The sequence below is a fragment of the Mirounga leonina genome, unplaced genomic scaffold, assembly GCF_011800145.1.
Source record: "Mirounga leonina isolate KUSES-001 unplaced genomic scaffold, KU_Mleo_1.0 Mir_165, whole genome shotgun sequence".
In the NCBI taxonomy this organism is placed as follows: domain Eukaryota; kingdom Metazoa; phylum Chordata; class Mammalia; order Carnivora; family Phocidae; genus Mirounga; species Mirounga leonina.
This window is the reverse complement of record NW_023270415.1, coordinates 8,450,436-8,465,823: the sequence shown is the minus strand read 5'-3', so window position 1 is coordinate 8,465,823 and position 15,388 is coordinate 8,450,436. Positions and strand designations below refer to the sequence as shown.

At 37.9% G+C, this 15,388-nt stretch overlaps 2 protein-coding genes across 2 annotated transcripts in view; one reads left to right on the top strand and one right to left on the bottom strand.

Annotated features, from left to right (window-relative positions):
• The window catches only part of XKR4 (XK related 4), a 417,256-nt gene that overhangs the window by 220,832 nt on the left and 181,036 nt on the right, over nucleotides 1–15,388 (bottom strand). The gene's annotated exons all lie outside the window — the stretch shown is intronic.
• LOC118014829 (small nuclear ribonucleoprotein G-like) lies at nucleotides 5,209–5,662 on the top strand. Its single transcript, XM_035011165.1, has one exon. The coding sequence runs from the start codon at nucleotides 5,293–5,295 to the stop codon at nucleotides 5,521–5,523; it is 231 nt and encodes a 76-aa protein (XP_034867056.1). The 5' UTR covers nucleotides 5,209–5,292; the 3' UTR covers nucleotides 5,524–5,662.

The window sequence follows — 15,388 nt, the reverse complement described above, 5'->3', positions numbered from 1 at the left end:
TGGAATAAAACATTAACTAAAACCACTTGAACATAAAGTGAATACATATGATCAATAAATCTACCCATTTATAAGCTATCAGGAGTAGGCAGATTATAACTATTTATACTCTATTGAGCATTTTAATTATCTTTTTTTTTTTGGCAATAAGCTTAGAAAATTCTAACAAGAAGCCTGAAATCCAGTGAGTGAAAAACAAATATACACTTCAAATCAGTAAGTACCTATTCTTACCTGAATGATCCTATTTTACACTTGCACAGCTTTTACCCCTTATTTCCCACCACTCCTTCACATAACCCACTGCTCCAGCTAGACTGAATTACTTACAGTTTGATGCAAGAATCACTTTGTTATCACACTTTGGTGTTTGTCAATGCTACCAGCACATAGTAGGTGCTCAATTACAATGTATGGAAAGAATGGATAAATATCTTTTTTCACTGTGGAATACCTGTCCTTGTCTCTAAAGTTCTCAGTGCTATCAAACCTCACATATGAGCCTCAGAACCCATCTCCTCCAAGAAGTTTCCCTCAAAGCCCTCAGCTGGAAAAGATCTCCTCTTTCTCTGAATTCTCGTAATACCTTTTCTGTGCCTCTCTCATGTCATTTATACTACCTTCTGTCACAGAAATTTATCTCCTCCACCCTCCTATGTAGAGCTTGAAAGGAGAGAAAGGAGAGAATTCATGCCAGAATCACTTCTCCATTTTTTTTTTTATATTGCTACTATGGTGTCTTACATTTAGCTTTGGTAGTAGTAATATACATATTTACACATAAATGAGATACATATACTTTGTAGATATATTTTTATCATGAATTATCTCAAGTAATTTTTGTTCATTAGGCATGAAGAGAGAACAATGAACAGAAACAAAATGAGATAGATCTATTAATTTAATAATCTTCTATTGACTTCTTAAGGAGTAAAGGGATACTGGATTAAATGAGGTTAATTATGGAAATGTGGTTGGGTAACATTTTCAAGTGGTTTTATGTCAGTTTCCTCACTGGTAGCCTGAGGGCTTCATCTTTCCCTGATGACATTAGGAGAGAACCAGAAACGAAGGCTGCAAAAATGCAGCAGTTAAGCCACCAAAGCAGGTAGTCCAGTGACAGAAGAATGTTAAGAAATACTAGAAGAATAAATTTTCCAAACCCTGAGTTACAGGTAAACAGATTGAACAGGCCTGGAAACAGAGAAAGCAAGGGAGCAAACATAAGCCAGGCCAGGAATTTGTAGGGGTGAAGTGTCAGCAGTGAATTGCCCATCTTGATGCCATCCATTGAGGATTACTAATCACCCAGATGTTGCCCATCAGTGTTCTAGCTGGACAGATGCTCATTTGTGTCCAAGGCTCTTCCCAGTATCCCCCACCCCATATCATCCAACTAGTCTGGGGAAGATCACCACTCTTGAGCCAAGGTGGAGAAATTAGTGTGTTTCGGGAGGTGGGGTGGGAACATGGTTGTCTTGAAGTGATGATGGCATGAAGGAAAAACATGCATTGACCAACACAAGAATAATTAGTTTGAAATTTACTGCTAAGATGGCACAGCAGGGGATGAGTTTTGCTGTTCAAGAGGTTCTTAGAGAAGATGAATTTTAAATTAAATCTTTATGAAGATGGTAAAGAAGGCCTGGAAGGGAATTCTAAAATAGGAAACAAGCTAGCAGAAATGAGCAAATCATGAGGCAGGGGACCATTGATCAGTGTTGTGAAATTGATTGGTGACAATGGTGGATAGTAAGAAATGAAACTGAAGATGCAGTGAGGAAAATTGATAGAAGGCTTTGAAGATTCTATGTCAATCCAAATGTTCACATTCCTGTGACCCAGTATCCTGACTTTGGAAGGTTTTGTTCCTTCCAAGGAGTTAATGATTCTAGAAATCAAGCTTAGATGTTGATGGGACTTTCAAGAAGTTAATATGATGATAACTGTAATGGATAGCTTAAATTCAGATATAAACAAATCAAGAATGAATTGATATTTTTCCCTGAGTATTTTATTTCCCAACTATTAGTCCAGATTCGCCATATCAAGTTGATTATGACAGAATGAATCAAATCAATACCCTGAGTTCAGATATCTCATGCAACACTGTAAATGCCCATCTATACAAAGAAACAAACAAACAAAAATAGTGCACATTTAGTACATAAAGATATCTTTAGGAAAACAGCTTAAAGTATGATATTCTCTTAAAAAATGGATGAAGATTTTCCAGTTTATTTTTAAGATAAAAGTAAAAAAAATCTGCTTTACTGAAACATTATAATTATTAATAAGCAAAATATATTGTTTTAATAACATATAAAGCATTTTTCATAATTTAAGCACATATGAGGATGAAATTTATGATTTGTTTTACATTTTCTTTCCCAGAATGTAGCCAGTTTGTCATGTCCAAAAAAAGAAAACTTGTAGTAATTTTATCTTACAAGAACTATTGAAAAAATTATTACAAATTAACATTTATAATTTCACATTTGTTCCTTCTTATAAAAGAGCTTATGTTAAACCATTTGGATTTTAAAAAACAATGGAAAAAAATGACATTTGGTAACACTAATGAGTATGTTTTCTAACCACAATGGAATTGACTAGAAGTCAACAGAAAGATAAGAAAATCTCCAAACACATAGAAACTAAGCAACACCATGGTAAATAATCTAGGGGTCAATGAAGAAATTTCAAGGAAAATTAAAAAATTTATAGAACTCATATGTAACTCATATGTGGAATCTAAAAAACAAAACAAACGAACAGGCAAAAAGCAGAATCAGATCTATAAATACAGAGAACAAACTGATGGCTGCCAGAGGGGAGGAGGTAGGGGGATGGGCAAAATGGGTGAAGGGGAGTGGTAGGTACAGGCTTCCAGTTATGAAATGAATAAGTCACAGGAATGAAAGGTTCAGCACAGGGAATATAGTCAGAGGTATTGTAATAGTGTACAGTGTATACACTACACAAAATGTATGGTGACAGAGGGTAGCTACATCTGTGGTGAGCACAGCATAACATATAGACTTGTCAAATCCCTATGTTGTACACCTGAAACGAATGTAACATTGTGTGTCACCTATACTCAAATAAAAAATTTTTAAATAAAATAAAATACTTTTTGATAAATATATATTATATATATATTACACTTATAATATATATGTATATATAACTGATTGAAAATGAACTATAATATTTCCAAATCTGTGGGGCACAGTTAAAGCAGCACCAAGTGGGAAATTTATAGCACTAAAAATCCTCACATGAGGATGGAAAAAGAGTCTCATATCAATAATTTATGTCCCATCTTAAGAATCTAGTAAAACAAGAGCAAAATGAACCCAAAGCAAGCAGGAGGAAGGAAAAAATAGAGAAGAAATCAATGAAATTGAAAACAGAAACAATGGGGAAAATCAATGAAACAAAGTTTTTGTGTTTTTTTTTAAAGATTGATAAAGTTGACAAACTGCTATCCAGACTGACGAAAAGGAAAAAAGACATAAGACATAATATACCATGATTAGGAATGAAACAAGTGATTTGGTAAACAAACTGTGAGGTACATCCATGGCATGGAATACTACTCAGCAATGAAAAAGAACAAATTATTGATACATGGAGCCACTTGGATGCATCTCCCCATAACTACACTTCATGACCAAAAACTAATCACCAAAATTCCCATTTATATCATATTCTTAAAAAGAGAAAAAGATTCGTGGATGCCAGGTTTAAATTAGGGGATGGGAGTGGAAAAAAGTGAGTGTGGCTATACATGCCCAACATGAGGGTCCTTGTCAGTGGAAACATTCTTGATTGTATCAATTGTATCAACCCTGGTTGTGATATTGTACTCAAATTTTACAAGGTGATCCACTGGGGAGAACTGGGTAAAAAGTACAAGGATATACCTTTCTCTTTTATTTCTTAGAACTGTCGATCTACCATTTTCTCGAAATAAAAAAAAATTGAATTAAAAATACAGTAGGAAAAATAGCAGTTGGAGGAAATAATGAACATTTGCTTTTTTTAAAAAAATTTGTTGTGTCATGAGTTTCAATATTCTCTGAGTACAAAATTTATTATTATTTGGTGCACTAGGAAGATGAGGCTGAAATTACTTTTATAAGTGAATTGTGATGTCTAGTTTCATGCCAGAAAGTACCTTCAGGATCTATTGTAGAAGCCACAATTTTGAAGTTTTTAATCCTAGGATTCTTAAGTGAATTAAATGAATTTTACATCCCTTAATTTTCTTGGCAACATCTTTAGCTATTAGTTTTTAACTACCATAAAACAGCAAAGCCTGAAATTAAGTCACGAGGCATTGTAGCCCACACAAATAACAGGGCTCTTTCCCTGAGTCCTTGAAAGCTCAGTTGCAATCTTTGTGTGTGACTGAATCCTGAATGTCCCCCTGTGGGGACACGCTGTCCCTGATACTGATAGAATTCCTCATAATGTTAGATACTTGAGAGGAAAAAGGAAGGACAAATATGTCTTGTGCAAAGGAAATTTGGTCAATTTCTATCTGTAAGTCAGTTACTCTCTTTCGTACTAATTTGGGTTAGCAGTGCTCAGAGAAAGCCTCTTTGAACATTTTAGCTTAGCAGGTTTTTGCAGCCATATGCTTCAACAGGGCTTCTAATTTCCACAAACAAGGTCCCCCACCTCCCCCAGGAATAGCATCCTGTGTAAGGCCCTTAGGGAGAACAGGGGTGGGAAAGGAGGTGGGTTGGCTGTCCCTCTCTCCTCAAAAGAGTGAGCAACTTTTAGTCTGCAAAGACAGCCTTCTGGTGAGCCCACTGTATCTGGTTCTGTTAGTAAAGCAGGGCCTGATGAGCCCACAGCACATTTCAATATCCAGTTCCAAGATTCTCTGTCTACCCCATTAGGTAAAAGACTTTATTCTGCTCTGGGCTCCTTGACCGGAATCCTAAGGCTTCTTAGAAGTTGAAGCATCTTGGATATTGAGAACTAGTATTTGGGAATTCCTAATGCCTATTCTCATCAGCACTACAGACTTAGTAGATGCACCTAAAGTCTCTAATATGCAAATATCCTTGGATCTAAACTGATTTTCTAAATACGGCCTTGAACTTAACAGCCCAACACCAAGACTGCCCTTTTGAAATCTCCAGTGGCCAGTATCTGATTGCGTAGTATATGGAGTGTATTCAAATCTTTGGAACTTTTAATGTGCCTATTTACATTTTGATTTTTTAAAAAGATTTTATTTATTGGAGGCATCTTTGAGCTCACCGAGTAGACACCATGAGCAAAGCTCATCCTCCCAAGTTGAAAAATTTTATGGACAAGAAATTGTCATTGAAATTAAATGGTGGCAGACATGTCCAAGGAATATTGCGGGGGTTCGATCCGTTTATGAATCTTGTGATAGGTGAATGTGTGGAGATGGCAACTAGTGGGCAACAGAACAATATTGGAATGGTGGTAATACTAGGAAATAGTATCATCATGTTAGAAGCCTTGGAGCGAGTATAAACAATGGGTGTGTTCATCAGAAGAAATCAACTGCTTCCACATGTCCCCTCCATAGTACCTGTTTCACTATAATATAAAAATCAGGTCATGTGCATTTTCATACTGAACTTTTTTGTTAAATAAACTTTTATAATAGTAAAAAAAAGATTTTATTTATTTATTTGACAGAGATAGAGAGCACAAGCAGGGGGAGCGACAGGCAGAGGGAGAGGGAGAAACAGCAGGGAGCCCGATGTGGGGCTCAATCTAACCCCGTAGACTATAAATAACTTTGCTGACTAAATTGTAGTTTAAAGGGTAAATTTTCTGGAGGGCATTAATTTGGTCTTGAGCAAAAATCTATGTCAGATCATTTCGTGTATCTTTCCCTACAACATAGACCCTTCAACATTTGAATCTAAATATTTTTGAATCTTTGTGTTTTGAAGAAGGGCTTCTTCTTCTTGATGGGAGGTGGTTACTAACCACATCTAAGGAAGTCCCTTATCATGTACATTTACTGAAGGAATAAACTCAAAGGTCCTGTGATCCCATGAAACAGAGGAAAAGGGCACAACATCCCAGATGTCATCAGCTTTTGGCTGAGGGCATATTGCCAAAGAGGTGAGCGGATCTGTTTCCTAGATGACACTGGCTGCTGGCCTCATGCCCAGGGACCTGTGCAGCCCTGAGGTTGGAGGGCTCCCCTCTTCAAGGACATTCACTCCTGCCTCCTTGTGGGCTCACCACTCAAAGCATAATCCTCACAATCCCATATCCCTGTGAAACCAGAACACAGGGCTTCCTACCCAATGTTCCCAAAGCAAAGAGGCTGTCACTTGGCACAATGCCTTTGAAAGATGTCTATTCTGTACATTTACAGTAGGAACATGAAAGAGTAAATGCTGCCTAAAGTCCACTAGTGGCCCTGAAGACAATGCTTCCTCTGGGTGTTTTCCCTTTCTTCCCATTTTTGCAAATCCCATGTCTCCCTTTGCAGCCCACCTCCAGTCTCCCCATCTTCTGACTTTTCCAGACAATCCTACTGTGGTGTGGTGTGACTCCTTTCTCTTTCTCTGTCATTTCCATTCTCAAAACTAGAATCATTCATTTTGAAACTGTCATCTTGAGATAGGAGGTCCTAGGAAAAATCCTCTTTAATTTGCTTTGGGGTTCTTTGACAATACCTACGACAATTTTTTCTTCTTATGGGACATAAATGTGACTATTATTCCCAGGCCAGGTACTTCAGTCTCCCCAGAAGGTAGATTCATGCATGCAGTGAGTGAAGAATCAATAGTGTCTGTAGAATTTCTGTGAGCTCCCACTTGTTTCTTCCCTTTTTTTTTTTAAAGATTTTATTTATTTATTGACAGAGACACTGTGAGAGGGAACAGAAACAAGGCAGAAGTAGAGGGAGAAGCAGGCTTCCCACGGAGCAGGGAGCCCGATGCAGGCCTCGATCCCAGGACCCTGGGATCATGAACTGAGCTGAAGGCAGACACTTAACCGACTGAGCCACCCAGGTGCCCCTCCCTCTTGTTTCTATTAGAAAATAAACACATGATTGCTTCTTAATGTCCTGGATGAGGTAATATCAACTGCCTTGAATAAAATAAGAGAGTTGGTAGGCTGACATCAAGGACTGCTGTTGTGGGGGCAGGAGGTTGGTGAGAGAAAGATTCAGAGCAGTTGTCCCCATGTGCTTATAAACCTTGGCTATAGTTTGGCAGAACAAGGAAAAGCCATCTGCATGCTCCCCAAGACCAAGCAAACTATGTCAGCATGTAGATCTGAAGCACCTCTGGTGCAGAGGTAGAAGCATTGTGTAATATGGAAATGAAAAATAAAAGGACAGAAAAACTCTTTAAGTGGGTTCCCTTCCTGTTTCATTTCAATTAGAAGGAGCCCCCAAGTCTTGATTTAAATATACCATCTATATATTTCTTCTATTCTTCCTCTTTTCTTTGTCTCACACATGTACACACACACACACACACACACACACACACACCCCTCTTCAACTAGAATAATTCAATTCTTCATTCAGTCACTCAAAGCTGTGTGCTACTACTTTTTTATGAAATCAATATTTTTTTCCCATAAGTTTTAAATTTAAGGATTTTTCTACTTCCCATCTTAGACCTCAAGAATCCCTCCTCTTCCTTTTCCTACTTGCTGGAAGGATGAATGATGTCCATGTCACTGAATAGCCAATAATTTTGTAGAATAAGATAATCAACTTTGCTTCATGGGCATGTGTGACTATTTAATGTACTACTTAATTTTGGTCACCCAACTCAGCTGGGCTCAGGGGATGGGGGGAGGGGAGTGGGAGCTGTGTTCAAAGATGGAGGAGGACCACAGCTCACCAATCATTGTGAGGGCCAGGGCTTCCACTCTGTGGGAGATGGGTTGTGATATGACTTGTATTTTAACAGGATCCGTCTGACTGCTACACTGAAAATAGCCTGAAGGTTGGGGGGCAGGGAGGGCAAAGCAAGAAATTACAGTGACTTAAACGGGAGTAGCATTTGAGTTAGTAGCAGAGGGTTGAATTCTGGATTTTTTTTTTAAGATTTTATTTATTTATTTGACAGAGAGATAGAGAGAGAGCACAAGTAGGCAAAGAAGCAGGCAGATGGAGAGGGAGAAGCAGGCCCCCCGCAGAGCAGGGAGCCCGACGCGGGACTCGTTCCCAGGACCCTGGGATCATGACCTGAGCCGAAGGCAGCCGCTTAACCGACTGAGCCACCCAGGCGCCCCAGAATTCTGGATTTTTTACAAAGATACAGCCAGTAGGTCTCCCTGATGGATTGGGTGTGTACTGTAAAAAAAAGAGGTAAGGCTGATGAAGTAGTTTAAAAATGTCACCACACATCCTTAACAATCCTCTCCTGAGAAGGTGAAGACTAATAAGCTCCCCCTTTAGTGTGGGCTGGACTTAGTGACATGCTTCAAATGAATGGAAAGTGGTGGAAGTGCTGATGTGACTCACAAGACTAGTACATAAAAGATCCTGTGTTTTCCTTTTTCATGCTCTCCCTCAGGCACTCACCCTAAGGGAAGCCAGCTGTCATGTCATGAGGACACTCAAACAGCCTTATGGAAAGACCCATGTGTGAGGAACTGCAGCTTCTTGCAACAGCCAAATGAGTTCAACTGTCTTGGAAGTGGATCCTCCAGCCCCAGTCAAGCCTTCAGATGACACAGCCCTGTATGACATTATCTCAGCAACCTCATGAGACATTGAGCCAGATCTCTGAATCTCCTGAATCTTGAACTGTGGAATTATGAAAAAAAATGTATTTGTTGTTTAAAAAACAAACAGATGAATCATTCAAATTTAAATAAAATCACGTTTACAAATATTAATAAGGCTTCAAATTACATAATTTAGTAAGCTTAGTGATATAATTCCTGATTTTTCTCACATAATAAATGAGAAAAGAAACCTATAAAGAAACCCACTACCTTGGCCATCACCTCATCATAATTCAAGTCTCTGTATCTCTATTTTTTTTTTTAAATGATAAATAGGTCTGTAGGCATCAGTAAGAAAAGGGGAGGAGAAGGAATATACTTTGTACCCATGGGTTAATCATATTCAACTTTTACTGTGATCTAGCCTTCACTGAGAAATTGTGGCAGGGTTGGTAGGGTCAAGTGATGGCCCTTAGAAGTACCGTTGGCCATCTAGCTTAAAAAATTACCAAAGGGTAAATTCCGCATTATGTCCTCTCTCTCTTTCCTGATAATTTCCCAGTACCATCAGCTGTGAAACAGGCTGGCCTCATATCAGATCTGAGGAGAATGGATGGGGGTTGGAGTCACACATGGGCTTCAGTGAAAGCCCCTGGTGAAACTACTATTTCCTTCATTATTAATAGAGAAAAACATGTGCATTTGGATGTGCAAAAATATTTTTTTTTTAGTTATCATTTTACTGGAACTTATTTATAAATGAAGGTTCTGGAATGCTTTTTCAACTTGAGGAAAATTTCACCAGCATTTTTCTCCACAAAAATAGCCATGGATAGTCAGGATGGTAGCTTCCATTCCAGCATTCACTTGCTGAATTAACTTGAATCAAAGTCACAGCTGACATTGGGATAGCACTTTACAGTTTATACAGCGCTTTCATATGTATGAAGAGGTTTGTCATCTACATCATAGCCCTTGAAGGAAGTGTGGATGTATAAAGTTGACAGATGGGATCCTGATTCTCAGGGAAGTTTGGAATTGCTTTGGGCCATGGAGCAGTTGGTGGAAGGGCTGGTATCCAGAAGTAGGTCTTCTACCTTTAGGCCCACTTCTCCATAGCTACTTCTCCAAAGCACCCAGTTGTCATTAAAAATAAAGCACTTATGTTGAAAGACCTAAATGTGAGATAGGAGTCCATCAAAATCCTAAAGGAGAACACAGGCAGCAACCTCTTCGACCTCAGCCGCAGCAACTTCTTCCTAGAAACATCGCCAAAGGCAAGGGAAACAAGGGCAAAAATGAACTATTGGGACTTCATCAAGATAAAAAGCTTTTGCAAAGCAAAGGAAACAGTCAACAAAACCAAAATACAACCTATGGAATGGGAGAAGATATTTGCAAATGACATATCAGATAAAGGGCTAGTATCCAAAATCTATAAAGAACTTACCAAACTCAACACCCAAAGAACAAAGAATCCAATCAAGAAATGGGCAGAAGACATGAACAGACATTTTTCCAAAGAAGACATCCAAATGACCAACAGACACATGAAAAAGTGCTGAACATCACTCAGCATCAGGGAAATCCAAATCAAAACCTCAATGAGATACCACATCACATCAGTCAGAATGCTAAAATTAACAAGTCAGGAAATGACAGATGTTGGTGAGGATGTGGAGAAAGGGGAACCCTCCTACACTGTTGGTGGGAATGCAGCTGGTGCAGCCACTCTGGAAAACAGTATGGAGGTTCCTCAAAAAGCTGAAAGTAGAGCTGCCATATGACCCAGCAATTGCACTACTGGGCATTCACCCCAAGTATACAAATGTAGTGACCTGAAGGGGTACATGCACCCGATGTTTATAGCAGCAATGTCCACAATAGCCAAACTATGGAAAGAGCCAAGATGTCCATCGACAGATGAATAGATAAAGAAGAAGTGGTATATATATACAATGGAATATTATGCAGCCATCAAAAGGAATGAAATCTTGCCATTTGCAATGATGTGGATGGAACTGGAGGATATTATGCTGAGTGAAATAAGTCAATCAGAGAAAGACATGTATCATATGATCTCACTGATATGAGGAATTCTTAATCTCAGGAAACAAACTGAGGGTTGCTGGAGTGGTGGGGGGTGGGAGGGATGGGGTGGCTAGGTGATAGACATTGGGGAGGGTATGTGCTATGGTGAGCGCTGTGAATTGTGTAAGACTGTTGAATCACAGACCTGTACCTCTGAAACAAGTAATATATTATATGTTAAAAAAAAGAAGATAGTAGGAAGGGAAAAATGAAGGGGGGGGGGGAAATGGAGGGGGAGACGAACCATGAGAGACTATGGACTCTGAGAAACAAACTGAGGGTTCTAGAGGGGAGGGGGGTGGGGGGATGGGTTAGCCTGGTGATGGGTATTAAAGAGGGCACTTATTGATTGGAGCACTGGTGTTATATGCAAAAAATGAATCATGGAACACTACATCAAAAACTAATGATGTAATGTATGGTGATTAACATAACATAATAAAAGAAAAAAAATGAAGCACTTAGCACCATGCCAGGGATGTAATATTAGCAGAACAAATAACTACTATCGTTAAAGGAACCAAACTGATAGACTGCTCTAAGAAAGAACCATGGCTAGAGCTCTTTTAGTGGAATTAGTTTGGAATACAGATCTCTCAGACTCCATTCCAACAGAACAACCCCTTGGGCACCCCATCACTTCCCAGAGTTGACACTGGGACGTAGGTTCTACTGTCCAAGCCCTGGGAAGAAACATGCAACCACAGAAGGTTTTTAATGAATTTCACAGTTATTCTACCAACTTACTTTGGGAATAACCTAGGTTTAGTCAAGAAAGAGCAGATTCCGACCTGCTTGTCACTACGCAGTCTGATAGTTATGCTTGATGTTTGGATGTAAAGTTCTGAAACAATCTTTTTTTGAAGAAAATTATACTAAGAAGTTCACTTGGGGATTTTTTTGATGGAGCATGCCAAGGCCCAAGAATATAAACAGAGAAGTGATTTTAAAAAACTCCCTTTTCATTAATCCCTCACTCCCCCTCAAATCAAGAATGAGTCATAATAAGTTTTCCTCCTGACGTGTACATTTTCCCCTTTTCTTGCAGGTTAGCAAAACTTGACATTGGCTGTGAGGCTCACAATTCAATGTGAGTGGCATGTACAGTTTCTAAATTTTTCATCTGAAATAAATATTTTTCTCATTCAAGTTTTAACATTAGAGATTTCCCACTCCCCATCCTTGATCTCAAAAATCCCTCCTCTCCCCTCTCCTACTCACTATGTTCCTTTATGAGAAAATACATGACATCCACATCTCTGAGCAACTAATACTTTTATAGAATAAAATAATCAACTTCACTGAATGTATTTCACCTATTTGATGTACTACTTAATTTTGATCACCCAACTCAGCTGCGATCAGAGGATGATTGTTATGGTAGACCAATATCATCATGAACCTAATACTTTTTTTTCCAAAAAAAAAAAATTAATATTGAAATCTCTTAAGAAAGTCATTGCCCAACTCAAAAAGGGAGAAAAATTCAAACCCAAAAAAGTTCTATGATTATCCTAGAGACAAATCAAGATTTTATTTTTCCACTGGTATCTGCTATCATTTGAAAACTGGTCTTTTCTCCCAGATACAAAGCAGAAGGTGATAGAACAGGTGATCTTCATATAGCATATTTTAACAAAACCATTAGTCAAACTCTGAATAAAATCCTCTTACACCAATCTAGAATTGTTAATTAGGAGATTTTTCCTTGGTGTTTAACAGAAAGTGGATGAGTTTTTTTGTCTTGAAAACTGTATGTAATTATAACATCTTATTATATACAATGGTTATTATTTAGTCCTGTTTTCCAAACTTCTATTAATTGTATTAAAGCCATTGATACTCACATTATCTTTTTTGTTTTTGTTTCCCCAACTTTTTTATTTATTATTATTATTTTTTTAATCTTTTTTTTTTTAATTCATTTGAGACACAGAGATACAGAGAGAGAGAGAGAGAGAGAGAAAGCATGAGCAGAAAGAGAGGCAGAGGGAGAGGAAGAAGCAGGCTCCTCACTGAGCCAGGAGCCCGATGTGGGGCTCGATCCCAGGACCCTGGGATCATGACCTGAGCTGAAGGCAGACGCTTAACCATCTGAGCCACCCAGGTGCCCCCAACTTTTTTATTAATACAGACATATATATACACACAGAGTGCGCATGTAATTTCTAGATTTCACATGGAAAATTCTATTCAGCATGTGTGACTGTACTTTACAACATTCTTTATTTGATTTGGTAGTATTAATTTTAAATGTTGTGTGTATATTACTAAGTGAGATTATATATGTAATATACATACAATATAAATGTATATTCTATATACATTATTATTGTTTTAGTAACTAGAATAATTTATATGGCATGGAATCCATAAAACTTTCTGGATACAAGCTCTTTCTTTAGGGTAATTTGCATAATTTTACAGTTTCTTTCATGGCTATTAATCTGTCAAGGTTGTTTTGTGTCAGGTTTGATCATTCATATTTATTATCATTCAATGACCTCTGAGTAATTTTTACTTTTAATCTAAAATCAAATATTTTCTAAAAATCCCAAATATTTTATTAGTTCAAAGTGACTGTAACTCCTTTAAAAATGATTATGAATGGTCATGCCAAAGTAAAGAGTTAATACTTATACATACACTCATTAAAAAAAATAGAATAATCAAGCAAAGTATAAGCTTAAGCTGTGCCTCTCATTTACATGGTCTTTTTTTCAATGTCATGGAAAAATGAGAGAATAGATAGACATATGACTAGAGAGCTACAGGAAGAAAACTTTCTTCTCTTATAATAATATGGTTATTTACAAGCTGATTAATGGCAAGGAGTTCACAACCAAATGTTTGTGTTAAGAAACAGGACACCCTGGGGCTCCTGGGTGACTCAGTCAAGTATCTGACTCTTGATTTCGCCTCAGGTTATGATCTCAGGCTTGTGAGATCAAGCCCCGAGTTGGGATCCCCACTCAGCATGGAGTCTGCTTGAGATTCTCTTTCTCTCCCTCTATCCCTCCCCCTACTCTCTCTCTCTCTCTGTGTCTCAACTAACTAACTAACTAACTAACTAACTAACTAACTAACTAAATAACATCTTAAAAAGAAAAAGAAACAGGCCGCACTGAGTCAACAGAAGCTTACCTATTGGATTTGCCTGTTTGCACATTTACTAAATCCCAACAATACTCTCAGTTCTACGTGTGATGACTCCGCACATACACAGCAAACTCTGTTTTGTGCCAGATGGATAGAGAAACAATGAATTTAACAAACATAAAAACACCTGAGGTAATTCTTAGGCTTGAAATACACCATTGGGTCAGGGGCATTGGAATGCTTTTCTACACTCTCCTCACACAGACCTTAATAAAATGACTTTATTTTTATTTCAAAAGTGAGGAATCCTCTAATCAGGTAGCTTTTATTTGAATGAAACACAAAAATACATTGCAAAAACAAAGGGAAATGATTTGACCATCATTAATGATATTGTTACCTTTAGAAATGTGATGCATCTCTCCAAAACCAATTAAGAAACCTTTGTCAACTTATGGTCTTTCATTACTACTGGTTCATATTTGAGAGAAGAGCAAATGCATGGCTTTATTCTGCAAAAAAATTATAATTTTACATCTATTCCATCTACATCTAGTCATTTCTCTGTAGGCTTCTAAATGATAAGTATCTTAGGGAACAATATCTCAGGCAATTGGCACCATTCTGGAGGAAACAAGTGTGACTTCAGGATGAAGACTTGTTCCCACTGGGTGATGAGGTTGAGAGGAAGAGCGGTCCCCAGCACACCACACTGACTTGCTCTTCTAGCATTTGAAGAGGTGGCCCAACCAGAAAATAAAGGTTCTTTTCAGATGGTGGCAGCTTTCAAACCAGTGAAATATTACATTTGGGTTGAAATGACATCTAGTCTACTAAACGATAGAATTTGTTTCCCTTATCACTTACAATATATCAAAATATAGGAGAGAGGATAACAAGTTTCCCTCCACACACTGGCCCATTTAAAAAGTGAGCAAAGGGCACATCACAATTGAAACAATTCAGCCAAACTGAGAGTAGAGCCACTGAAATGTTGTCACAACAGCATCATTTGTAAATTTACAGACATACAATGGCAGAGATCAATGGTGGACAGTCAGTACCTTAGAACATTTTAGAAGTGGGAAAGAGGAGCATGTGCAAGTCCTGCATTTCACAAATACATATGTGGTTAACAGTTTTCAAATTTCAGGGAAATGCTTCTCTACATGGCTTGCCTGTGTTCTCTAGACAAAAGGAAACCACAGCTGAATGCCTTCAAATTTTGTGTTATTTTTCTGCCAGAGTTGATGTTCTTTGGTGTATGGAAAGGATTGATGCAGTGGAATCCCTTGGGTAAGAGAAAAGAAAAATGAATTAATCTTCGAGTCCTTTATCTTAGAGGGCATGGACACAATATGCTCTTGAATAATAGAGAATTATTTCCCACTAACTACTGAAAGTCTGTTTTTCTTTCTTTCTTTCTTTTTCTTTCTTCTTTCTTTCTTTCTTTCTTTCTTTCTTTCTTTCTTTCTTTCTTTCTTTCTTTCTT

Excerpts from the sequence above, each read along its gene's own strand:
- LOC118014829 (XM_035011165.1), top strand. The coding sequence starts at position 5,293 with ATGAGCAAAGCTCATCCTCCCAAGTTGAAAAATTTTATGGACAAGAAA.